The sequence below is a fragment of the Trichosurus vulpecula genome, chromosome 2 (genome assembly GCF_011100635.1).
Source record: "Trichosurus vulpecula isolate mTriVul1 chromosome 2, mTriVul1.pri, whole genome shotgun sequence".
Classification (NCBI taxonomy): Eukaryota; Metazoa; Chordata; class Mammalia; order Diprotodontia; family Phalangeridae; genus Trichosurus; species Trichosurus vulpecula.
In genome coordinates, this window is record NC_050574.1 from 85,462,967 (window position 1) to 85,490,021 (window position 27,055).

At 37.2% G+C, this 27,055-nt stretch overlaps 2 protein-coding genes across 2 annotated transcripts; both read right to left on the minus strand.

Annotated features, from left to right (window-relative positions):
• Positions 1-1,016: 1,016 nt before the first annotated feature.
• LOC118836582 (olfactory receptor 51I2-like) lies at positions 1,017-3,302 on the minus strand. The gene is made up of 2 exons (XM_036743827.1): positions 3,192-3,302; positions 1,017-2,009 (listed from the first exon to the last, which is right to left on the minus strand). The coding sequence occupies exons 1-2, from the start codon at positions 3,300-3,302 to the stop codon at positions 1,017-1,019; spliced, it is 1,104 nt and encodes a 367-aa protein (XP_036599722.1).
• A 9,219-nt stretch (positions 3,303-12,521) lies between these two features.
• LOC118836583 (zinc finger protein 420-like) lies at positions 12,522-25,549 on the minus strand. Its single transcript, XM_036743828.1, has 3 exons — positions 24,651-25,549; positions 23,950-24,476; positions 12,522-12,634 (listed from the first exon to the last, which is right to left on the minus strand). Exons 1-3 carry the CDS (start codon positions 25,547-25,549, stop codon positions 12,522-12,524), a joined length of 1,539 nt encoding a protein of 512 aa, XP_036599723.1.
• Positions 25,550-27,055: the final 1,506 nt, after the last annotated feature.

Consider the following 27,055-nt stretch of genomic DNA (forward strand, 5'->3'; position numbering starts at 1 on the left):
AATTTACAAATGAATTTCTATTTTAATATGCTATCATTGGATGCCAAATCTACCCACTTGGCAAGAAAATATTTTCACAATTACTATAAAAGTTTTAGTGTTATTTTGATCATTTAAGAAGTTCTTGTTATGGCAATAAATTTACATTAGTAAAATTAAACTGTTGCATGAAAGTATTATAGCTAGTGTCTATGTTCTTTTACTTTCCACATCTTATATTTATTTTTTCTCCATCAATAACGTGTTAGAATAGGTAGAATTAATTTGGTTTTTTTAATAATGTGTCTTTTCTTATTTTTGTTTTCTTGTCCATCTTTATATAAATTCTTACTTTCCAAACTTGTACTCTGCCCACAGCCATGGGCAGCTGATTGAGGAATGACTTATCTATTGGCAATAATTCATTTCATATCTGGTAAGAAATCAATTGCTTATGTGCTTGTATTTGTGTGATGTTAGTCATTGCTTAAGAGGCTGAGTGTCTCCTGGTTTTTTTCCTGGCTCCCAAGCCTAATCTGTTTGCATGTGGGGAAAAACAGAGTTACAGTAAATAATGGCAGAAAATAGTTAAATTTAAAAATAATTCTATCTAGAATATTGAATATATTTATATACTCCTCTAAAATGAGCATTTATCAAAATATAGCAGTCTTTAAAAATTATTATTAACTGCTTTCAAAACATTTTAATTTATCTTTAAAGAAATATCATTAACTGGAAAGGCATACCATAATCCATGTTTCAAAGTTGACTTTACCCCTGGGGAATCCTGGTTGTTCAGATCACAACAAAGGGCCAAGAGGTAAGAACTACTTTCACACACAAGCAAACAGCAGACATCCAGCTAATAGCAGCATATGCCAAATACAGATCAAATATTTACGAGGAAACAAGCAGACTCATGAAATTTAAACTCAGACACTAAAATCTGGGAAAATAAAGCCTACATCATAGATACAGAGATCAGTGGACCAGGCACATGGTTATAATTCCAAGAAAACACTGGACTTCTTGTGTCAAATAACTCTTCTCATGAATACTTTCTGCATGGCAAAGCGGATCTGTTTAGTTTTAAAGCTATAGACCAGTGGATTCAGGACTGGTGTTAGGAAGAGGAAAAGGTTTGCCATAGTGACATGAAAGAGGGGTGAAGTGAATGTGCCAAATCTGTGAATTAGGGCCAGAATAATGAGTGGCACATAGAAGATAAAGACTGTGACTATGTGGGAGATACAAGTGTTGAGGGCTTTCAGGCGGCCCTCTCTTGAAGCAATGTTCGTAACTGTCTTCAAGATTAGGACATAGGAGACAACAATGAATACAGAGTCAACACCGAAAGAAAAAAGAACAAGTGCCAGGCCATAGATTATGTTGACTTTGACAGGTCCACAGGCCAACTTCATGATATCAGGATGGTAGCAATAACCATGGGAGAGGATGACATTCTTGCAGAAGGGTAGACGTTTGAGCAGGATAGGCAAGGGTGCCATCAATGCCACACCCCTCAAAATAGCCACTAGTCCCATCCCAATAATCCGAGGATGGGTAAGGATCATGGTGTAGTGTAATGGGTTTCGGATGGCCACAAAGCGATCAAAGGCCATGCCCAACAGGATGGCAGACTCCATGGAGGAAAAGGTATGAATGAAAAACATCTGTGCCAAACAGCTATTAAACTCTATCTTCCGGTGGTCGAGAAGGAAGATATTGAGCACTGTTGGCAATGTGGATATAGAAAGGCCAACATCGGTAGCTGCCAGCATGGACAGGAAGATGTATTGAGGTTCATGAAGGCTGGGAGTAGTCTTAATGATGAATAGAATGATAAAGTTCCCAAGTAAAGCAATCATGTACATAATGCACAGAGGGATAGAGATCCAAATGTGTGCTGCCTCCAATCCTGGGATGCCTGTCAGGAGGAAGAAGGGTGGCTGGAATGGGCTACTGTTCAAATTTAACACATAGTGACTCTTTGGGAGCCAAGTCGTATAAACTGCCAAGCCATGATCCTATACAGGAGAAACAACATGGTAAATGAGTTAGAAGGAGGTCTTGTGTCTAACTCCACAATGGAAAACATTAAGCTCAAGTCTTCTTCAGGTAAAATGACTAGATGCTAAGAATTATCTGTAATTTTTTTCAAGGGCAGAAGAAAAGGGATAACATTGCTCAGTCACTGAGGTATTTGTTTGGATTGAGAATGGTGAAATAGGAGGTAGACCATATGTGGACAAAAGCTTTGAAATAGCACAAAGATGGAGAGGTCACGAGGTAAAACTACCTTTGGACACAAGCCAAGAGATGCTATCCCAAGGCTCACAGGAATCAAAGAGACCAGTCATAGAATCTTAGAGTTGCAAAAGACTCAAATGCCATCTAGTTGAGCCTATATCTGTATAAGAAACCCTTCTGCACCATTTCTAAAAAATTATAATACAAGCACACTGCTTGGAGACCCTTCAGTAAAGGAGAACCCTTCTGAGGCTGCTCATTCTACTTTAAGACTGCTCTAATTGTTAGAACAATTTTTCTTGATGTAACAGTTTAAATCTGCCTCATTATTTCAGCCTATTATTCCTACTTCTGCCTCCTGAGAGAGAATTAGGAGAAAATTCAATCCTTTTATACATGCATAAGTCTTTTGCATACAGAAAATCAATGATGTTAAGTAATATGATCTAAGACAGGGAGACTATTACAAACAAACACAAAACTATAAAAATTTTGATAGCTAGGGCTAAAATCATGACAAATCTTAAGTGTCCTGGCAAATCATTTAAGGATATGGAGAACTTGACTATGAACCTGTAGGGAGAGAGATCCTGGGACACTACTCAGTGGAGGGAGAAAGATTCTGGGATATGCCCCCCACGATGAGAGGAAACTGGCAACCCAAGCTCTCTGCTCAAGAGCCTTTTGATAGGGAAGAGATATGGTCTGTGTCAGGAGTTCATGTGATTAAAAAAGATCACCTGCTTTTCAATCCCCTGGTTGCCCCATCCCACTTGTGCCTCTGGATGCATGCTTACACACACACACGTATACACATTTGCATGCAGACACACACACATGTATGCACACACACACATTTTGTTTCTCTGTTTCTTTGTACAGAATGTTGTAGGAGTGCCTATTCTATCTCAATGCTCCAATTCCTCCCTCCTTTCTTTATCATCACCAATATCATTTGCGTAATGATCCCTCTCATCATTAGAAGCGTTGTAGATAAAATCATCCCCATCTACTTCATCATTATTAACATCAGGAAGAGTGTTATCATCACCATAACCAACCAACTTCATTTTCCTCAGCATAGCATAGGGAATAGAATGTTGGACTTTGAGTCAAGAACTGGGTTCAAGTCATACCTCTGACACACATCAGTCATTAATTGGGTAAATCACTTAAACTCTCTGAGTCTCAGTTTCCTTGTCTGTGAAATGATTAAAAATACCACTCTCAAAGTCTCATGGTAAGCATCAAATTATATATAGTACATTGCAAACATTACAGTTCTATGGAAAGGTTAGTTATTACTCTTGTCATGCTCCTTGCCAAGACCTTATATATGTCATATCATTTACCATAGAGAATGAAATTCCAAGTCTATCCAAGAACTCTAGTTCTCCTCTGAAGTTTTTATTTCATTGGAAACAGCTTTTTCAAACAAACCAGAAATATTTAATAAACCCTTGATGGGTCTTGTGGCTCTAATAGGGTAGATGACCCATATCATCACATAGAGACATGCATTTTTACCCATTTCTATTGTCTAAACCCCTCCCTTTTGATAAGGATGCCATTCCTCCTTAATGTGACCCCCTTAGATCCCATATATTACTGATCCTCAAAACGCATTTTCTATTCTTAATTTTCCCAACAAATACCCCATCATGCCTTTGGGCTACTCTCCAAGGAAGAGTTCTCCATTCAGTTGTGTTTCCTGCTCCCGTTGAAGCCTGGCTCATATACTTCTTCCTTCAAGAAGCCTTCTATGACTACTGTAAGCCTTGGGGACTTCTATCCCAAAGCAAGGTATTACATTAGCATTGACAGTAAAATTGAATTTAGCAAACACTATAGATCCTTGTATGCCCTTCATTGGTTTCATGTAGCTAGGCTTTCTCTTAACATCTGAATTGTGTGACCTCTTCAAAGGCAAGGGTCCTGACTTGTCCTTTTACCACTAGAAAAACCTAGCAAGATTAGATTCACAATAGACTCACAGGAGATTTTACTAAATGAGTCACAAACCTTATCATGTGGCAGAAGCAAATTTTGTATCCGTTAAAAAATAAACAATCTTAAAAATAATATCCCATGTGAAAATAAATACGCCTAGGAAAGCAGACTTCTTTTTGGATTCCAGCAGCATGTGCCTGGCCACATATGTGTTTACACGTGTGACTGTCCAGAGGGAGAAAGGTGAGGAAATAAAGATTCCTTCCACGAGTAAATATTAGATCCAATGTAGAAGAACAGGAAAAAGGGTAGGAATTATTTGGACAAACCACTTTGCCTGTCTTCCCTTCTGACTATTCCCTTCCTCAGACTTGAACAATCTCCAATAAAATCATTGAGCTCACTGCCAACATCAAGAGAATCTCTCAGTCTTTTTATTGTCCCTTCCCTCTTCTTCCTCATCTCCATTCAATGCTCTTTGATCTCAGTCTTAAACTGCATTTCTCAAGGACTGACAAAACTCACCATGAAGTTTGTGTTCACTTTGATCGGGGGAGCTCAGCTGCAGAACCTCTCTGTCCAACTTCAAACTCTACTCCTTGGACTGAAAGAACCAGTGCTTAGAGTACAGGAGCATAAGCCATGTATTTATGTCTATGGGAAATGGATGAGATGGAAGGGCAGCTTTGCTCCAAGTACCCAAGGGAACAAGACTTGCTCTTGGGAGAGGACTATTGACCAGAGGGAAAAGGAAAAAAAAAACACCATCCAAACAAGCCAATGCAATCCCAGATCACTCCAGCATCCTTCTTCTCAAACTTCTAACAGCTGTTCTCAACTGCATTGCCTCATAGACCTACCATCATCAAAGGATAACAATGGAAACAAAAATCACTCATGTTTACATGGCATTTTCATGACTTATTTCACATAAGTAAACATCCCTTTAATCACCAACCATTTTTATTTGAAGAATGTTGAATGAAAGTCTTCTGCAGTTACATTGATTATAGCCTGCCATCTCACACAGAAGATACTGAATACCCTTTCTTTGAATTGTCTTCTCTTAAACTAGAGTCCTATTCATGAGCATTTGGCATTGGTTTGGGATTTGTCTATTAAGATTGGAGGGGTATAATGAGGTCCATTTTTTTTCTTGTGTCTGCTTCTAATCCCAGTTTAAAAGGATATTTAACTATAAAAGCAAGCAACCTCAGAGGTCATCTAGTTCAATGTGAACCTGAGCAAGAATTTCTCCTGCAAAATCATAAAAAGTAGCTATTGAGTTGGTGATCAAAGAACCTAAGTATAGGAGAAAAGAATTATATGTTTGTATGCATAGGTGTATGTATGTGTGTATATATATATGCATATGCATATGCATATATGTATATATACATATACATACATATTCACAGACACACACACATATATACACATACATATATTATATATATGTGTATATATACATATATATGTATATATCTCGGTCTTAGTGCTGGCACATTTTCTCACATGGCTTAATATTCCATTCTATTGATGTTCTTTTATTAGGGTATCTACTGTTTTCTATGATGTCTGGCATACATGTGTGTATACATATACATATTCAATTTCTGAAGAAGTGAATTTAAAGTTTCCATTACTTTTAATAAGACTCTCCATATCCTAAGAATATGTATTTGTGTACATATATGCAAGTACATGTGTATATATTTATACATTGCCCACAAAAAGAAAGGCAGATTTGTGAAATAAACAGCTAGTTAAGAAAGTGGCATTTTAAAATTGGATTTTTATTTTGAAGCTTCATTAGAGAAGAGAATAATGAGTTCATGGTCAGAAATGGAGTACATCTGATAAATAATATATACTCTATAACTTATTCATATATGCATTATATATGCATATGTATGTATGCATGTATGTGTATACACACATGCACGTACTGCTGAAGTGGAAGTCTATGGATATGAAATATTAAAAATACTGTTAAATAGAGAAAATATATTTGTTAGTTTTGCTAGACTGCTTGTCCATGTGATCTGGACTATCCATCTACTTCCTGGCCATACTGGTACACACTGATCTGTGCATGTTTTATGGATATTGTGGGGGTTCAGCCAGGAGATCGGCCTGGATGTCTGTTTCACTTGGACCTTCTTCATGCATAGTCTCTCAGTCATGGAGTTCTCTGTTCTCCTCCTCATGTCTTTGGATCACTTCATTATCATCTCCAAACCACTGAGGCATACAATAATCTTAGCAATTCTAGGATCATCAAATTTGGGATGGTCATATGGGGAAGGAGTTTCCTATTTATCACCCTTCCCATTATCCACCTGAAGTTCTTTCTTTTCTGCCACCCACATTTCCTCTCTCACTCCTTCTGTCTGTACCAGGACCTGTGCCAACTAGCCTGCTCTGATATCCATTTTAATAGTTTCTATGCACTAGCACTAGTGATCTGTACTATGCTGTTGGACTCGGCACTCATTCTCATCTCCCTTGTACTGATCTTGGGGTCAGTCCTGGCCATCTAATCCTGAGAAGAGCAGCTCAATTTCTTCCAGACTTGTGTGCCCCACATCTGTGCTGTCCTGGTCTTCTACATTCCCATCATTGGTCTAACAATGGTGTATCACTTTGGTAAGTACTTCTCTCCCATGGTACATGTACTTATGGGCTATATCTTCATCCTCTTCCCACCTCTGATAAACCCCATCAAACAGAGTGTCAAAATCCAACAGTTAAGAAAATCCAAAAGCTCTAATCCCTAAAAAGGTTTTGAACTGTTGACAAATGATGATTCAGAGGATCTTGACCCTTGCTTTTTAAAACAATGAAGAGTTGCAGAAGCATATAATTTTAAGCCTGTAAAAAACCTCAGATAGTGAAATTAATTAGGGCACTCATAAAATCAAGACAGTGATTGTTGCACAATTTTCTAAACAGTCTTGACACCTAATAGTCCTCTTTGAATCCTTTAAGCCTCAGTTTCCTTATCTATAACATGAAAATATAGTATGTGCACTCTGTCTCACGGGCTCTTGGTTAGGAAAATGTTATAGGCTATCAGCTGTGACTGACCTAAATCACTGCTGAGACCACTCTAAATATAATCTGCAATGAGCTGCAGATACATGACAAACTCAGCTTCTTCTTGTCAAATCCTAAGCTTTTGAATTGGCATAGGTTTGAGAGTGATAGACCTGGAGCCAAGAAGACCTGGGTTTACAACTCATCTCCTGTCTTCTATGGAGCAAGTCACTTCAGGTTACATGTTAGGCACATATGCAGTCGCTTGTCAATTTTCAAGTTTTCCATAAGTTCTTTTTCCCCTGTACCTTTTCTATTAAACGATATCTCCAGGAGTGGAGCCAATATGGCCACATGAAAACAGCATCTTACCGGAGCTCTCTCACAAGTTCTGTCAAATACCTCTAAAAAAGTGAATCTGTGCAGATTTGAAAGAGTTAAAAGCCACTAGTAGACTGAGTAGGGCAAATTTCTAAGCCAGGAGAATCTGATAGTTTGGGATGGATCTGTAGGCTGGGAGAGTGCCTGGCATGTGGAGCTGCACCAGATGGCACCAAAGCAGAAGCTGTAGCAAATGATCCAGGCTGGGAGAAAGCTGGGCACCCAAAAACCAGAGGAGATCCCCAAGCTTCCCAACACAGGACAGGTGTCTGTTGAAGTGAGGGGAGGCATCAGCAGCACAATGCTTGTGGCTGTGAGACATCTTCTCCTGAGGCTTGCAGGCCAAAGGTTTGAAATTCCCTTTCTTGAACTTCTGGGAGACATAATGGACAGGTAAGGGGCTCTCATCAATCCCTCCCTCACTGACCCAGAGAATTCCTTGGGAAAAATGCTGGAATAGAGAACACAGAAGTGGGGCTTCAGTAGCCAAACAGTGGGAATTCCTGAGTCCCAGAAGGGCAGAGCCAGCAAAGGTCAACACCAGAAACCCAGACATGCCTTTGCACAGCCAGAAGTGGCAGACACCAGCACAAGCAACAGACAATGGTGCTGGAGAGCACCCCAGGGGAAGAGGAGACTTCTGGCAGTGAGACGACCCCTCCCCCATACCTCAGGAAACCTAAGGCCATGATACACAAAGCCAGGAACTAGGGTCACAATTCCCAGAACAAGAAACCTGGGACAGAGATCCCTGAGCCCCAAACGCAGAAATCCACTGTAAAGCCAGGAAAAAAAGTAACCAACATGAAGAAGAACATGAAAAAACTGAGGACTATTGATTCTTTTTATGGAGAGAAGGAAGAACAAAATACCAATTCAGAAGAGGACAGCATGGACACTATACCCACATCTGATACCTCAAAATGGAATGTGAACTGGTATCAAGTCGAAAAAGCATTTCTGGAAGAGCTAAAGGAGGATTTTAAAAACCAAATTAGGGAGGTAAAAGAAAAGATGGGAAAAAAAACTACAGACAAGATCAAATGTTTAAAAAGTAAAATTGGTGAAATGACTAAGGAGATTCAGAATCTAAATACAGAAAATGATGCCCTGAAAGGTAAAATCAATCATTTTAAAAAGGAGAATGAAAAGCAAAATGAAGACAGCAACTCATTAAAAATTAGAATTGAGCCAGTGGAAGCTAATGACTCTATGAGGCATCAAGAAGTGGTCAAACAAAATGTAAAGAATGAAAAAAAACTTGAAGAAAACATGAAATATCTGGAAAAACAACTGACCTGGAAAATAGATCCAGGAAAGACAATTTAAAAATTATTGGTCTACTAAAAAGCCATGATGAAAAAAGAGCCTGGACAGTATCTTTGAAGAAATTATCAAAGACAATTGCCCAGAGGTGCTAGAACCAGAGGGTAAAATAGCCATTTAAAGAATACACTGATCACCCCTTGAAAGAGATTGCAAATTGAAAACTCCAAGAAATATTATAGCCAAATTTCAGAATTACAAAGTCAAGGAGAAAATAATGCAAGCAGCCAAAAAGAAACAATTCAAATATCACGGAACTACAGTCAGGATCATGCAGGATCTTTCAGCTTTTACATTAAATGACAGGAGAAGTTGGAATATGATATTCTGAAGAGCAAAGGAGCTTGGACTACAACCAAGGATCAGCTACCCAAAAATTGAGCATATTTTTTCAGGCAAGGAAATGGACATTCAATGAAATAAGGGAGTTCCAGACCTTCCTGATGAAAAGGCCAGAATTCAATGGAAAATTTGATCTTCAAATACAAAACTCAAGAGAGACCAAAAAAATGGTAAATGAGAAAAAATCCCCCACAAACCATGTTAATCAATATGGGCAAATTTTTTACATGCTTACATAGGTTATATTGTTTTATATGTTATACATACATACATGTTTTATACACACACACACACACACACACACACACATATATATATATATATATATGTCAATCTTGAGAATAGTACAGTCTTGACAAGTGAAAGGGATACACATAGACTGTGGGTGTCATTACAAAATAACTGATATAATGATGAAAAACATAATTAAGTGATGTAAAGGGAGGGTTCTGGGAGAAGAGGTAAGGAGGTAGTAGAAAAGGGTAAATTACATCAAATGAAGAGGCACAAAAACACATTATAGTAGAGATAGAGATGGGAGGGAGAAGAGTAGCATATGAGCTTTACTCTCATCAGATTTGGTTCAAGAACAGAGTAACATATTCTGATAAGTATAGAAATCAAACTTGTCCAACAGGCAGTAGGAGGGGAAGGGGAAAGAAAAGGGGGAGGTGGTCAAAAGGGAGGGAAGAACTAGCAAGGGGAAAAGGGTAAGATAAGGGAGGGACATGAAGAGGGGGGGTAAACTGAGGAAGGCTGTTATCAAAAGCAAAACTCTTTTGAGGAGCAGAAGGGGGAAGGGAGAAATAAAATTATAAACGGGGTGGGGAAACAGGAAGAAGAAAAAGACATAGCTTGTAATCATAACTGTGAATGTGAATGGGATGAACTCTCCCATAAAACCAAGGCAGATACCAGAATGGATTAAAAACCATAATCCTAAAATATATTGTTAACAAGAAACACGTTTGAAAAAGAGGGATACACACAGGGTAAAAGTAAAAGGATGGAGTACAATATATTGTGCTTCATCAAAAGTAAAAAAGGCAGGAGTAGCAATCCTAATCTCTCACAAAGCAAAAGCAAAGATAGATCTAATTAAAAGAAATAAGGAAGGACACTGTATCATGCTAAAAGGTACCATAGATGAGGAAGCAATATCATTATGCAACATATATGCACCAAGCGGTATAACATGCAAATTCTCAGAGGAGAAGTTAAGGGAGTTAGAGGAAGAAATAGACAGCAAAATCATACTAGTGGGGGACCTCAACTTCCCCCTCTTTGAAATTGATAAATCTAACCAGAAAATAAACAAGAAAGCACTTAAGGAAGTGAATAGAGTTTTAGAAAAGGCAGATATGACAGATCTCTGGAGAAAGCTGAATGAAGTTAAAAAAGAATATACTTTTTTTTTCTCAGTGGTACATGGCATATACTCAAAAACTGACCATGTACTAGAGCATAAAACCTCACAATCAAGTGCAGAAATGCAGAAATAGTCAATGCATTTTTTCTCAGATCATGACACAATTAAAATTATTTGAAATAAAGGACCATGCAAAGATAAACTAAAAATTTATTGGAAACTAAATAAACTAATCCTAAAGAATGAGTGGGCCAAAAAAAAAAACCAAATCATAGAAACAATTAACAACTTCAGTCAAGAGAATGACAATAATGAGACAACATACCAAAACTTATGGGATGCAGCAAAAGCAGTTCTTAGGGGAAGTTTTATATCTCTAAATGCTTACGTCAATAAGATAGATAAACAGGAGAACAATGAAATGGGCATGCAACTGAAAAAAAAAAACTAGAAAAAGAACAAATTGAAAATCCCTAATTAGATACAAAATTAGAAATATTGAAAATCAAAGGAGAGATTAATAAAATTGAAATCAAGAAAACTATTGAACTAATAAATAAAACTAAGATCAATAAAATTGATAAATCCTTGATCAATTTTATTTAAAAAAAAAGAAAGAAGAAAACCAAATTACAAGTATCAAAAATGAAAAGGGTGAATTCACCTCCAATGGAGAGGAAATTAAAACAGTAATTAGGAATTATTTTACCCAATTTTATGCCCATAAATTTGAAAACCTCAAGGAAATGGATGAATATTTACAAAAATACAAATCGCCCAGGTTAACAGAAGTGTTAAAACTGCCAGTTGGTTTTGTGATGTAGATAGTTATAAAACAAGAATACAAACAATTTCCCATGATTATTTTTACTGAAGAAAATCAAAATATATAAAATTTGAGTTAATAGAAAAAAATGAAAATCTTTTTTTTGGATAACATTTTATTTAATTGTGTATTCCTCAAATTTAGTGTTATCTGTCACTCAAAGTGAGAACCTGAAAAGACCTTAGCCTAAAAGGGCCAGGGTCTCACAATGTTTCCTGGGCCATCTCCAGTTGTCCTGGGGAATATCAGGCCACTGAACCCAGATGGCTCTGGGGGAGAAAGTGAGGCTGGTGACCTTGCACAGCACTCCCTCACTCAAAGACAATTGCAAGTCATGTCATTTCCCTGATGTCATGGTCCTCTTTGGGACAAACACAACTGTTTATTCATTAATACTGATTTATAATGAGATTTTAGGTATTTCATCTTTGAAATGAGTTTTCACACAGATAAATGCTGCCAAATACTTATATCAATCTACAAGTACACAATTTTAATTGAACTGAAAGACTAATAGTCTTGAATGAGTTTATTTCCTCTGGACCCATTCCTTCAACCCCTGTAATTAACATGATTTAATAAACTCATAGGTAGATCACTTTCCCAGTTTGGCTGACAAAGGAGGATTCAGAAAGTTATTTTGGTAGCAGCCTCATTTTTGTTTTTTTTTGTTGTTGTTTTTGTTTTGGTCAAGAAATTCTGCAGAAATTTGGCATTATGCCCAAAGGGGTGCAAAAAATGTGCATACCCTTTGACCCAGCAATACCACTTCTAGGGCTGTATCCCAAAGAGATCATACAAGTAGGAAAAGGACCCACATGTACAAAAATATTTATAGCAGATCTTTTTATGTTGGCAAAGAATTGGAAATCAAGGGGATGCCCATGAATTATGGCTGAAAAAGTTGTGGTATATGAATTTAATAGAATACTATTGTGCTATAAGAAATGATTAGCAGATAGACTTCAGAAAAACCTGGGAGGATTTATATGAGCTGAGTGTGGGGAGCAGAACCAGGAGAACATTGCACACTATTACAGACACACTGTGAGATGATTAACTTTCTTGGACTTGGCTCTTCTCAGCAATATAGGGTTCTAGGACAGCTCCAGGGGACTCATGATGGAAGGTGTTATCCACACCTCTAATGACGATGCTGCTAGCAGCTGCTGTGGAGGTATAAGACCAAAAAGAAGACCAACAACACCAGCACACAGGAAGGATGCTAATACATATTTTTTGATCTGTTTTCCTAAGGAAGGAAAGCAACTTTAAGAGGTTTACAATCTCAGTTTCATTAAACATACATATATCATTCACTTAGTTCAGGGGAAAAAGTCATAACCCTGAACTTTAGAGAAAACACAAACAGAAATTACAAACAGAAATTAAATAAACAGAGCAAATAACATGAATCAGCAGACAGGGCTTCTAACCATCTGTGCATACAAATACACACGTAGTTACCAGAGAGAGAAGTACCAACATCTGGGTTTTCAAAGCCTACCTAGCAGCTACCCAGAGTCTTGTTTGGTGAAATCACATGAAAATTCTTCCAATGAGTGAGCCACAAAGCAAAATGCTAACCTCCAAGTGTATGTATGTATATATATATATATATATATATATATATATATATATATATATATATATATATATATATGTGTGTGTGTGTGTGTGTGTGTGTGTGTGTGTGTGTGTATGTTTATATGTGTATATATACACACATATATGTATATATACATATGTATACACACATATATACACATACATATATACATATATATACATATATATATGTATATATACATCTTCAGGGTCAGAGGGTGTCACAAGTATGTGACAGGCTTTCTTGTGACTTAAACAGGTAATCAAAGACTCTTGATTCTACCAAAGACTCTTGACTGAAACAAAGGCAAGACTCAATCAAAGACACAGGGGCCAGCAGGGAAGCTAGAGGGCTGGGACTCATCTCTTAGCATAAAGGCAAGAAAAAGTAAGCACTTACTTACTTTGGGCTTCCTCCCAGGGCCTTCTGCTCCTGCCTGCTTGCCACTCCTACTGTAACTAGGGCAAGGAGGCAGAAGGTGCTGAGGGTAGAAGTCACCCAACACATGGCCTCCAATGCCCTCTCCCACCCCTCCAGCCCCTGACCACTGTCACCCTGTGGCCCTTACACACCTGGCCCAGCCCTTACCAACCCCTTTCCCTCTGCCAGTACCCTCTCCTCTTCTTATAATTCCTGCCTCTTTCTCTCCAGGCCTGAGCCCTGAACAGAGCTGGTCCCAACTAATCCTGATAACTGAGGGACCCTTGTGTCATGGAAATCAAGGATGCCAAGGGCTCAGATGGAGTGTCCAGTGGGTGACAGAAGGAGGGGGGTGGGGGTGGAGACATGGTAAAAAGTCAGATTGTCCTTGGTGCCTCAGACTTGGCCTTTTAGTGCAACTAAAGCTTTAGTTTAAGAGAAACTCTGACTTTTTTCTCTGGCTCTGAGCTCACCTTAGTCCTGATGCCTCCAGGTCTCAGGATGGTGTTGTCTGACTCCTGGGAGAAGTTGGGGTTTGACTTCATGGGTACAACAACCCCATGTATACAACCAAACACAAGACCATTTTTGTGAACTGGTCCAGTACTTTATCACAAACACTTTCTTTCTCTCTCTCTCTGTCTCTCTCTCTCACATACATACACACACACACACACACACACACACACACACACACACATTCACCAGCATTCACTGACACACTTATACACATTCATACACACTCAAAAATACACATCCGCACAGAATTACAGACTCATATACATTCACATATGTTCACTTACACACTCATACACATTCACACACTTTCATACACACACAAGCTGACACACACTCACAGACTATGCATATTCTCATACACATGTGCACACATATTCATGCACATTCACCAACATTCCCTCAGTGGTCATTAGGGCACAGAAGTGGTTGTTAATTTATTTGAATCTCACCACTGTATAATACATGTATGTATATATACACACATACACACACATATATACATATATATATAAACACCCATACACACACACACATATATATACATATATACATAAACACACATACACACACACATACACACACACACACACATATATATATATATATATGCCTACCCCCATACATATATATGAACATCTGGTCAATTTAGTGGACTATTACCCTCTTCTATGTGATGCTTCCTAAGAAATACAATTTTTTTTTTCCTAGGAGTAGGGCCCCACTTAGCATCACCTCAGATACAGTCTCTAGTCCATCCGAAACTAAGTATACCTCCCTTCTTTTGGGTATTCCTTTGAGGAAAATCCTTTTGTGGCTCTCATTACATGGTTTCACTCTCCAAATCAGTTCTCCACAGCTGTAGCTTGTTTTACTTGAGACTATTATCTCACCAGTACTACATTTGTCAGGAGCCTCCTTATAAGCTTAATCACGTCAGAAGGCACATTTGTTGTGGAATCAATTGCAGAAATAGACATTGGTGGCTTCCAGGAGGTAAGATGAGAGAGAAAGGAGGAAATTGCCAGAACTTCCCCATATTCACCTCCAAATAACTATAAAATTGCACCCCAAAATGAATCCTAGAGTGGCAGAACCAACAAATGGGTGGGGTGAAACACTTTTGTAGCCCAAGACAGTTTGGGAGGTCGGCAGGAAAGGTCAGCTTGCTTGGTCAAAGTGGAGTGCAGATCAGGGAAGGCAGCATGCAAATAAGCCAGCAGGAGGCTGTGAGCCCCAGCACAGGTCAGTGACTGAGGTCCTGTCAACTTATTAGAGCAGTGAGCAAGCAATTCCCCCTTTTCTCCAACCCACATAGCCCTGACCCAGCACCATTCCGAACTTTGCCCCCACCTCCTTGGGCCATACCACTCTGGCAACCCGGACCCCATCTGCTTGGGCCTCCACAGAGCACCAGGTGAGCAGTCAAACACCTGCAGCACCAGGCATCATTAGCCATCCCCAACCTCCATCTCTGCCTCAGCACAGCACCAGATAAGCCACTAGATGCCCACAGGACCCAGCACAGAAAAAGGGTCCCACATTTGTCTTGGTACAGCATCAGGCACACAAACAGATACCAGCTGTAGGCCCCACCATGGATCTCAGTGCAACAAGTAAGCTACCGGCCATACTTGGTACCATGCAGCAACAACCACACCCAATTCCCACTCCCCCACTTTAGCACAGCACCAGGTGACCTGCCAGACTCTTGCATGAAAAAAAAAGTCAACAGGTTGATGAAAGAAAGCCAGAAAGTGGAGAAAAAATGTAAAAAAATTAATGAAGAAAACAACTCCCTGAAAGTGGAGTGGGCCAAATGGAAAAAGAGGTTTAAATAAAGGTTACTGAAGACAATAACTCCTTAAAAATTACAATTAGATAAGTGGAAGCTAGTGATTCCATGAGACATCAAGAATCAATCAAACAAAATCAAAAAAAGAAAAAAAGAAGAAAATATAAAATATCTCATTAGAAAAACAACTGACCTGGAAACCAGATCCAGGAAAGATAATTTAAGAATTGTTGGTCTACCTGAAAGCCATATCAATAAAAAAGACAGATAAATGGAACCAGAGGGTAAAATATACATTGCAAGAATCCACCAGTCACCTCAAGAAAGAGTTCCCGAAATGAAAACTCCTAGAACGTTATAGCCAAGTTATACAAATCCCAGGTCAAGGAGAAAATATTGCAAGCAGCCAGAAACAATTAGACTCAAGCCCCAAAAGAACTGGAATAGCTCAAAAAGGAGTTTAAAAAATGAAACAAGGGAGGTAGAAGAAAGATTGGGAAAAGAAATTACAAGGATGCCAAATTCTAGAACTCCCAGGTTAAGGAGGAAACTTTGCAAGCAGCTAAAAAGAAACAATTCAAATACTGGGAAGTCACAGCAAGGATTACACAGGATTTAACTGCTTCATCATGAAAGGATCTGAAGACAGAGAATATAATATTATGAAAAGCAAAGGAACTAGGACTAAAACCAAGAATTACCTACCTGGTGAAATTGAGCATCATCCTTCAGGGGGAAATATGGTCATTCAATGAAATAGAAGGTTTTTTAGTTTTCCTGAAGAAAAGAAAAGAGCTGAACAAAAAATCACTTTTTCTTTTAGGACTCAGGAAAAGCATAAAAAGGTAAAAATGGAAAAAGAAAACATAGGTGATTCAATAGGACTAAACTGTTTATATCCCTACACAAGATGATGATACTTGTAATTCTTAAGAACTGTATCACTATTGGTGAAGTTAGAAGGAACATACATAGTGAGAGGGTGTGAGGGTGTGGGTACAAGGCAACTTTGAAGAGATGACATAAAAAATAAGGCATCAAAAAGAGAATTAAACTGGGAGTAGAAGGAAGAGACAGACAGAATGGTTCAATTACCTCAAATGAGGAAGCAGGAAAGATATTACAATGGAGAGGAAGATGGGAGGGTGGGCCATGGGCATTGCATGAAACTATGGTACACTTAAAATAGTATATGGAAACAGAATACGGTTATCTTTTCTACTTTGTCACTTTCTCCATTGCAGTTTTGATATATTGGGGGTCAGCATGAGAAATTAATTGGGAATTTTTTTGGGGGGTTGAGTTCTGTGGAAGCTGCAAATGACATGCAAAGGCCAGGCAATGACACAGAAAAAGTTTAGAAACTCAGAAATTCATAAAATATATTCATAGTATTGTATAATGTCAGACCAAATTTTATAATAATACAGTATACAAAACCCATAGAAGAAAAAGGAAAAAAAATCAGACTCCTCTGGTATGAATGGAGGGGCAAAAATTTTATGTGGATTTTGTCAGATTGTGGGGGTACCACATTTCTAACCCCCACAAAGTGGAAGAGATAACTGTACCTATTTTTAATACCACCTTTGGAGGGCAGAGTCAAGATGGTAGAGTAAAAGGTAAAAATTTTGCCCTTTCCTCCTAGACTTTTTTCCATAACAATCAGAGAAAATAAACCAAACTCAATTCTGAGCAGGAAAAACAAGAAAAAGTCATACTGAGTCATTTGTCCAGCCCAGGGAAGCTTAGCAAGATAGAAAAAGAGGTCTATGGCATCAGCGTAAGGACTGGCCAAGAGTCCGGTACAGCAGTAGAGGCAACACTGTGCCATAGCTGTATTGGCAGTAGAATAAGGAAAAAGTCCAGTTCCGAGATATAGTGGAGGGATTGAAGACCTGGGGAGAATGTGATCCCAGGGGACTCTTATGCTAAAACTGGGAACATCAATGAATACATTGAAGAAGCAAAGGGCTGAGAGTATGGTATACCCAGAGGCAAAGGAGGTAGAGTTACAACCAAGAAAAACCTCCCCAACAGAACTGAGTATAAGCTTCCTGGGGAGAAAAAAAAAGACATTTATGTAACAGAAGATTTTCATACATTTTTGATGAGCAGTCCAAAGCTAAATCTAAAAAAAAAATAGTATTCAAACATAAGAATCAAGAAAAGCATTAAAAGGTAAACATGAGTGAGAGATGGTAAGGGATTAAACAGGGTAAGCTGTTTACATTTTTCTTTGGGAAATTGTTACATATAAGGCTTAGGAACTTTTCAGGGAAGTTAGAGGAAATCCCCTAAGAAAGAAGGAATAGATATGATTATACTATGTTAGCATCATCTCAAAAAAAGAATGGAATGATGAGGAAAAAAAAAGATGCACTTGGAGAAAAAAGAAAGAAGAGTAGGGAGAAGGAAAATTATCTCACATAACAGAGGCATCCAAGGAATAGTTTGAAAATAGAAGGGACAATGGGAGGAAACAGGCAATGCTTGAACCTCACTTTCAACTGAACTGGTTCAAAGAAAGAAGAAACTATATACCCTTTGACCATTTATCAATTGAGATATGACTCTCATTTCTATAAATTTGTTTAGTACTCTATGTATTTGGGAAATGAGGTCTTTTTCAGAGAAACCTGCTATAATATTTTTCACAGCAATGATTACCAACTATGTATTTCCTTATTTTTCCCATTTATCCTATTTTTTCTTTCCTTTCACCCTCCCAATTCTCATGTTTTGCTTCTGACTTTTACCTCCCCAACTGCTCTTATGTCTGACAGGCATGAAGTGAGGTACCTCACCATCTTACTGTCCTTTTCCTCCTGTTACTCATTTAAAATGTCTTCCAGGAACTTGGATGCTATGCTAATGTGTGACTACTTGGTTAATATTAATATTAATTCATCTTATAGTACAGTGTAACAAAACTTAATTTCCCTGGGTCTCTTTCAAATTAGGTCTATTTTTGCTTTCCTTTGTCTGATGTCATGATTGTTCCCATTGCTACAAAAAAGAAAAATCACCTAAAACATAATAGATTTTGTTGTAGTCCCTTATTTTACCTCTTTTTGTTTCAATTGTTCTTAACGTAAAGAACATATTGCAAGATTCTGCTCCATATCCATTCTTCTATTCTCTTCTGTTTTGTGGATGAGATAATCCTATTTACATCAAAAGTCATATATAAGTAACTGTATTTCCTTCCATAATTATCTTTCTCTCTTTCATTTTTTTAACCTGTTCCCCTTTCAATTTCCAATTCTTTGCCATGATTAAAAAAGCTGCTGTAAATATTTTTGTACATTTAAAAAAGAGCAACTTAATGGAAAAGTCAACATAAAAGACCCATAAAAAAATAAAAGAAAATCATAAAAGACTAATTATAAGGCACTCATTAAGACCAAAATGCTTACTTATCATATGTGAAAGCATTATTAGTATTCTTAAAACTGTCATCATTACTAAGGTAGTTTGAAAGAAAGATGGTGGTTGAGTTGTGTATGATGGGGTGATTCTAAAAAAAATTAAATTGGGTAGGAAAATGTAAAAGGGAGCAATTATATTATGAAAATGGAGCTTGGAAGGAAGAACTAATACAGATGAAGCAGGTAGGGTTGAAGGATGGAAATGTTGGAAACTTGCTCTTATTTGGGTTGAGGAGGAAACAATGTGTACACCTGGAAGGGTGTAGTAGTATTCTATACATGTAGAGAAGTGAAAAAAATTGGGGGAGAGGGTTGGGGAGGGACTTTAAGAGGGTATGAGCAGGCAGTTTTCAGATAAAGTATATAGTCATATGTAAAAATCCTCTAAATCACTATTGATGAGAGAATTGCAAATTAAAATAGCTCTGAACTACCAAAACACACCTTTCAGATTGGTTAATGTGACAGAAAAGCAAAATTATAAATTCTGGAGGGGATGTGGACAAATGTACTGTCAGTGAAATTATATACTCATTTAACCAGTGTGGAGAACAATTATGCCCAAAGGGTTATAAAACCATGCATATGCTTTAACCAAGCAGTACCACTACTAGGTCTTTATCGCAAAGGTTAAAAAAAAGGAAAAGGATCTACATGGAGGGGATGCCTGTCAATTGGGGAATGGCTGAACTTGTTGTGGTATATGATTGCAATGGAATAATATTGTGTTTGAAAAATGATGACTGTGATGCTCTTAGAAAAACCTGGAAAGACATACATGAACTGAAGGAAAGTGAAATGAATAGAACATTTTACACAGTAACAACAATATTGTAAGATGATCAACTGTGAGTGACTTAGCTATTCTCAGCAATACAATGATCCAAGACATCTCTGAAGGATTTATGATGAAAAATGCTATCCATCCCCAGAGAAAGAACTGATGGAATCTGAATACAGATCAAAGCATACTTTTTTTTTTACTTTCTTTTTTTCTTAATATTTTGGTTTACCTTTTCTTTTGCAACATAACTAACATGGAAACATGTTTTCCATGCCTGCACATGAATAATCTCTGTCAGATTGCTTGCCTTCCCAATGGGAGAGGGAGAGAGGGAAGGAAAGAATTTGGAACTCAAACTTTTTTAAAAATTAACTTATTTATTTTTAGTTTACAATATTCAGTTCTACAAGCTTTTGAGTTCCAAATTTCCCCCCCTCCCAGCCTCTCCTCCCCAAGACAGCATGCATTTCAATATAGGCTCTACATACACATTCACATTAAACATATTTTCACATTAGTTGTGTTGCAAAGAATTATAACCAATGGAATGAACCACGAGAAAGAAGAAACAAAACAAAAAAGAGAGAGCAAATAGTTTCCTTCAATCTGCCTTCAGAATTCATAATTCTTTTTTCTGGATGTGGATAGCATTTTCCATCATGAGTCTTTTGGAGTTGTCTTTGAACCTTGCATTGCTAAGAAGATCCAAGTCTATGAAAGACAGTCATCGCACAATGTGTCTGTAACTGTGGAACTCAAAACTTTAAAAACAAACACTAAAAATTGTTTTTACATGTAATTGGGGAAAACAAAATACTGAATAAATTATTAAAAATAAAGTAAGACAAAATTAAACAACAAAAACCTTCAGACACTATAAAATTTTTGAGAGTCAGCCTGCCAAGATATACACAGGAACTGTGCTGACGCATTATTCAAAATGTTATACAGTATTCTTTAAATAACTGAGTTGAGCACAAAGGGTGCAGGGTGAGTTGAATATGAAGGGATGATATCTAAAAAAATAAAATCAATTTAAGGGATAAGAGAGGAATATATTGAGAGAGGGAGAAAGGGAGAGATAGAATGGGATAAATTATCTCACCTAAAAGTGGCAAGAAAAAAGTGGTTCTGTAGGAAGGGAAGAAGGGGCAGGTGAGGGAGAATGAGTAAATCTTGCTCTTATCGGATTTGACCTGAGGAGGGAATACCATACACACTCAATTGGGTATCTTACCCCACAGGAAAGAAGGAGGAAGAAGATAAAAAAGGGGAAATGATAGAAGGGAGGACAGACAGGGGGAGGAGGTAATCAAAAACAAAAACTTTTGAAAAGGGACAGGGTCAAGGGAGAAATTTCAATAAAGGGGGATAGGTTAGGAAGGAGCAAAACATAGTTAATCTTTCACAACATGAGTATTGTGGAAGGGTTTTACAAAATGATACGCATGGGGCCTATGTTGAATTGCTTGCCTTCTTAGGGAGGGTGGGTGGGGAGGGAAGAGGGGAGAGAATTTGGAACTCAAAGTTTTAAAAACAGATGTTCAAAAAACAATAACAACAAAAAAAAAAGTTTTTGCATGCAACCAGGAAATAAGATACACAGGCAATGAGGCATAGAAATTTATCTTGCCCTACAAGAGAAGAAGGGAAAAGGGGATGGGAGGGGAGTGGGGTGACAGATGGGAGGGCTGACTGGGGAACGGGGCAACCAGAATATATGCCATCTTGGAGTGGGGAGAGGGTAGAAACAGGGAAAATATTTGTAATTGAAACTTTTGTGAAAATCAATGCTGAAAACTAAATATATTAAATAAATATTAAAAAAAGAAAAAAGATAAAAGAAAAAAAGAACTGAGTTGAGAAGCAAAATTATTATTTGGGAAGGGAAAAGAGGAAGAAGAGGAAGAGAAGGAAAGAGAAGAAGGGGGAAATGAGGAAGGGGAAAAGGGGAGGAAGAAGGAAAGGGCCAAAAAGAAGGATGGAAGGGAGAGAAAGAGGAGAAAAGGGAAAGTGGGTAAGTGGAAGCACGACAAAGGTGGGGAGAGTAGAAAAAGCAAGGGAAAAAGGGGAGGAGAAGGGGGAAATGGAAGGTAAAGGGTAACGGGGAAAACTGGAAAGGGAAGGGGAAGGAAAAGAGGCAAGGAAAGGGGAAGAGGAGGAGGAATGTACTATGTAGATAGGTGGAAAAATATCCTGAGGGGCAGCTAGTGGTGCAGTAGACAGCATACTGTCCCAGGAGTCATAAGGACTTGAGTTTAAATCTGACTTCAGACACTTGACACTTTCTAGCTGTGTCATCCCAGCTGGGCAAGTCACCTAACCCCAATTGCTTTGCCAAATATAGATAGAGAGAAAGAGAGAGAGAGAGAGAAAGAGAGATACACACATGTACATATATGTATACATATACATACAAATATTTAGGTGTGTGTATATACTGAGAATGAAAAAAGATTGTTAACAAAGAAATAAAAAATACAGAATGATGAATGTAAAGTACATGAAATAGACATCTAAAATAGTTCAATGTGAGAAAAAGAAACTGATATAAATACAAAAAAAGTATCATACCAAAGGATAAATAATGCTCTAAATGGATTTACAGGAGAAATCTATCAACTTTTTCCATAATATTTAATACTTATTCTATGAATTTTTGGTATAAATTGAGAATTGCAAGAAAATATTATTAATAAAAACCAATAGCTTTACATTACTTCTTCACAATACTATTATAGCACTTTGTCCAGAAATCATTCAGTATTATCAAGTTGAGTTTACAATAGGCAATCAAGGATGATGCAAATTTAGGGAAATAACTAAGATTATACTATTAAGAGTAAAACATAAAATATGAAAGGATGCAGATACAGTCTTCAACAGTATATAATTTATTTATTGTAAAAATTCCACAAAATGTAGGCATAGAAGAAACTTTTTAAAAAGCTAGCATTTGATGAAAGGGGGAATATACTTGGTTTCTGAGTAATTTAAGGGGCCAAGCAAAGGTTATCTCATTCATCAATTGTTATTTGACACAGTTCTAGAAAGGCTAATGACAACAATAGAACAAGCAAAAGTTAGGAATTGGGGGGTTATGGGGTAGGGATGGGAGAGATCATTAGCAAGGAAAGCAAATTTCTGCCAGGAAAGACAGAGTCATACTACCCCATTCACTTTCAAGATAGTAAAATGAACTCCACTTCAGCTATGTAACTTTATCCATTAGTCGAAGTCCAAGGTAACACTAAATACATTAGAGGCGGTATAATATTTTCTTCTTGGGGCATATGGTTTCAGATTGCAGCATGGCTGGAATATGAATTTCATGAGTTTAATAATCTCCTGAAAGTGCAACTCACTAGAAGGATCTATTATTAGAAAAATAGATTTTTTTGTCTGAACTTCTTGCATGAAGGATGGATTTCTTTGGTGACTGAATTTGAAGGTTGTAGTTTAGGTTTATATTTTATTATGAATACAAATCTACCCATAAGTGTTACATTTAAAGACTTTATTGTGTAAAGGGAACTCTCATGTAATGAACAGAAAATTGATTCATGAATTGGTTCCCAAATTCATAACACATACAAGGCTTTTCAGCCTTGTGTACTGTGTGGTATCATAAAGTTTTCACTTAACACTTTCCCACATTCATCACATATACAGAGCTTATTTATTGTGGACCTCATTGATTGTAAAAACACTAAATTCAGCTGGATCATTTAACTACACTCATCACAAAAATAGGCCTTTTCTCAAAATGTTGATTCTCTGATTATCATGAAGTATTAAAATTTGTCTGAATTATTTTACATACTCATTAGATAAGTGGTCAAAGGTAGAGCAATTCTCCAGTATGGACTTGCTGATGCTCATGAAGTATTCGACTTCCATCTGAATCCTTTCCCACACTCATCACATACATAGGGCTTCTCTCATGTGAATTTTATGATGTCTATAAAGATTTGACTTCCATCGGAATCCCTTTCCACACTCATTACATATATAGGCGTTCTCTTCAGTGTGTACTCTCTGATGTTCCTGAAGTTTTGAATTACGAATAAATCTTTTCCCACATTTATCACATATATAGGGCTTCTCTCCAGTGTGGACTCTCTGATGTTCATGAAGATTTGACTTTTTAATGAATCCTTTCCCACACTCATCACATATGTAGGATTTCTCTCCAGTGTGGACTCTCTGATGTTCATGAAGATTTGACTTTTTTATGAATCCTTTCCCACACTCATCACAGATGTAGCGTTTCTCTCCAGTGTGAACTCTCAGATGTTCATGAAGATTTGACTTTTTTATGAAACCTTTCCCACACTCATCACATATATAGGGTTTGTCTCCAGTGTGGACTCTCTGGTGTTCATGAAGATTTGACTTTTTTATGAATCCTTTCTTGCATTCCTTGCAGGTGTAGGGCTTCTCTGAAGTGTGGACTTTCTGGTGACAATGAAGTATTGACTTACTACTGATTGACTTCTCATACTCATCACATTTATAGGGTTTCTTTCTATTGTAATTTGTCTGATGAGAATGAGAATGAAGTATTGACATTTGACTGAAACTTTTCCTGATCTCTTTAGAGTCCAAGAGTCTTTTTTTGGTGTGGATTCTTTGATGTTCCTGGAGATTTGAATTACGAAAGAATCCTTTTCCACACTCATCACATATATAGGGCTTCTCTCCAGTGTGGACTCTCTGATGTTCCTGAAGATTTAAATTATGAAAGAATCCTTTCCCACACTCATTACAGATATAGGGCTTCTCTCCAGCATGGACTTTCAGATGTTCATGAAGATTTGACTTCCGTGTGAATCCTTTTTCACACTTGTCACATACATAGGGTTTCTCTCCAGTGTGGATTATCTGATGTCCATGAAGATTTGACTTCTGTCTGAATCCTATCCCACACTCATTACATATATACGGCTTCTCTCTAGTGTGAATTTTATGATGTTCATGAAGATTTGACTTCCATCTGAATCCTTTCCCACACCCATCACATATATAGGGTTTCTCTCCAGTGTGGACTCTCTGATGTTCATGAAGATTTGACTTTTTTATGAATCCTTTCCCACACTCGTTACATGTATAGGGCTTCTCTCCAGTGTGGACTCTCTGATGTTCATGAAGATTTGACTTTTTTATGAATCCTTTCTTGCATTCCTTGCATGTGTAGGGTTTCTCTGAAGTGTGGAGTTTCAGGTGATATTCAAGTATTGATTTACTACTAAATGATTTCCCACATTCATCACATTTATAAGGTTTGTCTCTAGTGTGAATTGTCTGATGAGTATAAAATATTGACCTTTGGGTGAAACTCTTCCCATGCTCATTGCATATAAAGGGCTTTTCTTCAGAGTGGACCTTCTGTTGATCATTAAGCTTTGATTTATGAACTAACCCTTTCCTATGCCCCTTACATATATAAGGCTCCTCTCCAATGTGAAATCCCCTACGATTGTGAAGAATTGACTTCCAATTGAATCCTTTCCCACACTTATCACACATATAGGACTTCTTTTCTCTATGGATTATCTGATGAACATTCAATTTTGACTTCTGAATGAATCCTTTACCACACTTGTTACAAAAACAGGATTTCTTTCCTATGTGGACACTCTGATGAACATTCAACTGTGTCTTATTACTAAATATTTTTCCACATTCATTACACTTATGTGTGCTCTTTCTTCTGTGGCATCTGATATTCATAGAGTTGCAACTTGTGAGAAAAATGTTTCCAACAAGTGGATCTTTTATGCAGTCTTTAAGACACAAAATTTCACTGGTACATGTGTCCATACAATGACCAAATGAAGAGTTTCTTCTCTTGATTTCCTTGGCTTTCCCACTTATACGTCTCTCTTTTGACTATCTTGCTTCATTTTCTTACCCTTGTCCCATAGAGTAGTTTGTTGTACAAAATAAGACCAATGTTGACTCAGTTACTTCTCTGAAGATTTCAAAGATTTACTTTATTTTAGTCTTTACACCAGTTTTTCATGGATTATGCAATTGTCTTTGTTTTCTTGTGATTAAGTCTTTGAAGTCCTGAGAGAATATCTTTTCACAGATCTGCCAAGGTATAACTTGATTTTTATGTTCTCTGTTATTTTCTCTTCAATATTAAGCAAAAAAGTTTTAAGGTTCTTGAATATTCCTTATCATTTATCTCTAATCATGTAATTCTTGAAGTTCTCTTTCTGACAGATCCCTGCAACTTTCCCTTGAATATTCTTCATATATTTTTTCTAAATGCTACAAATGAGTGGCAAACTTTCCATAGCCTTTTTCAGGGGTTTTTATGTGTATTGTAACTTGTTCTTGGTAGAATCACAATTTTATTCAGAATGCCATATTTGTGAATGTGCTCTCATCTGCCACATTTGTAATATGGGATGGGAGTATTCTCTATTTTCATTTTTGTCTCCTTGAAAAATTGTTCTGGTTACTTTAGTCAATTTCCTGAAATTAAGAACAAAAAAAGTAATGATTTTCTTCAGATTTTTCCATGAAACATGTGATTCATGACATAGGTACAAGTATAACAAAATTGCAAACACTGAACCAATTAAATTCAGCAAATACTTTTTTATGAAACTGTGTTGTAGAGAGCATTTTTCCCTTTAAACCAGGAGAGATTGGAAGACAATTAAGAAGCAGTTTCTGTACCATAAAACCTAATAGAGATTAGGGATAAAAAGATAAATATTTTAAAAATGTAGTAGAAAAGTAATAAAAAGTGGGTAAGAGGTCAAATAATCATTGCATGTTGGAGAGAGAAGATATCAATGACAGAGTAAATTGGCAAAAAAGGAGGAAGAGGCATTTCATAAGATTAATATAATTTGTATTTAATATTTTAATTTAATATAATTTTTGTTATCTTGGAAATAGCAAAACATTTTATTTCATGCATAAGATTTGGTTTGAGCAAGAACAAGAAGCATTTAAATCTAGGGAAATTTGTAGGGATGTCAAAGAATGAACAGTTACATGATAAGAAAGTAAGTT

Coding starts and splice junctions, on each gene's coding strand:
- LOC118836583 (XM_036743828.1), bottom strand. CDS start 25,549: ATGTGTGATAAGTGTGGGAAAGGATTCAATTGGAAGTCAATTCTTCAC. Junction 24,477..24,650: donor AATCTCCAGGAACATCAAAG/AATCCACACCAA, acceptor TTGTCACCAGAA/AGTCCACACTTCAGAGAAGC. Junction 12,635..23,949: donor TCACATGAGAGAAGCCCTAT/GTATGTGATGAG, acceptor ATACCTCCACAG/CAGCTGCTAGCAGCATCGTC.
- LOC118836582 (XM_036743827.1), bottom strand. CDS start 3,302: ATGAAGTTGGTTGGTTATGGTGATGATAACACTCTTCCTGATGTTAAT. Junction 2,010..3,191: donor ATGATGAGAGGGATCATTAC/GCAAATGATATT, acceptor TCTCCTGTATAG/GATCATGGCTTGGCAGTTTA.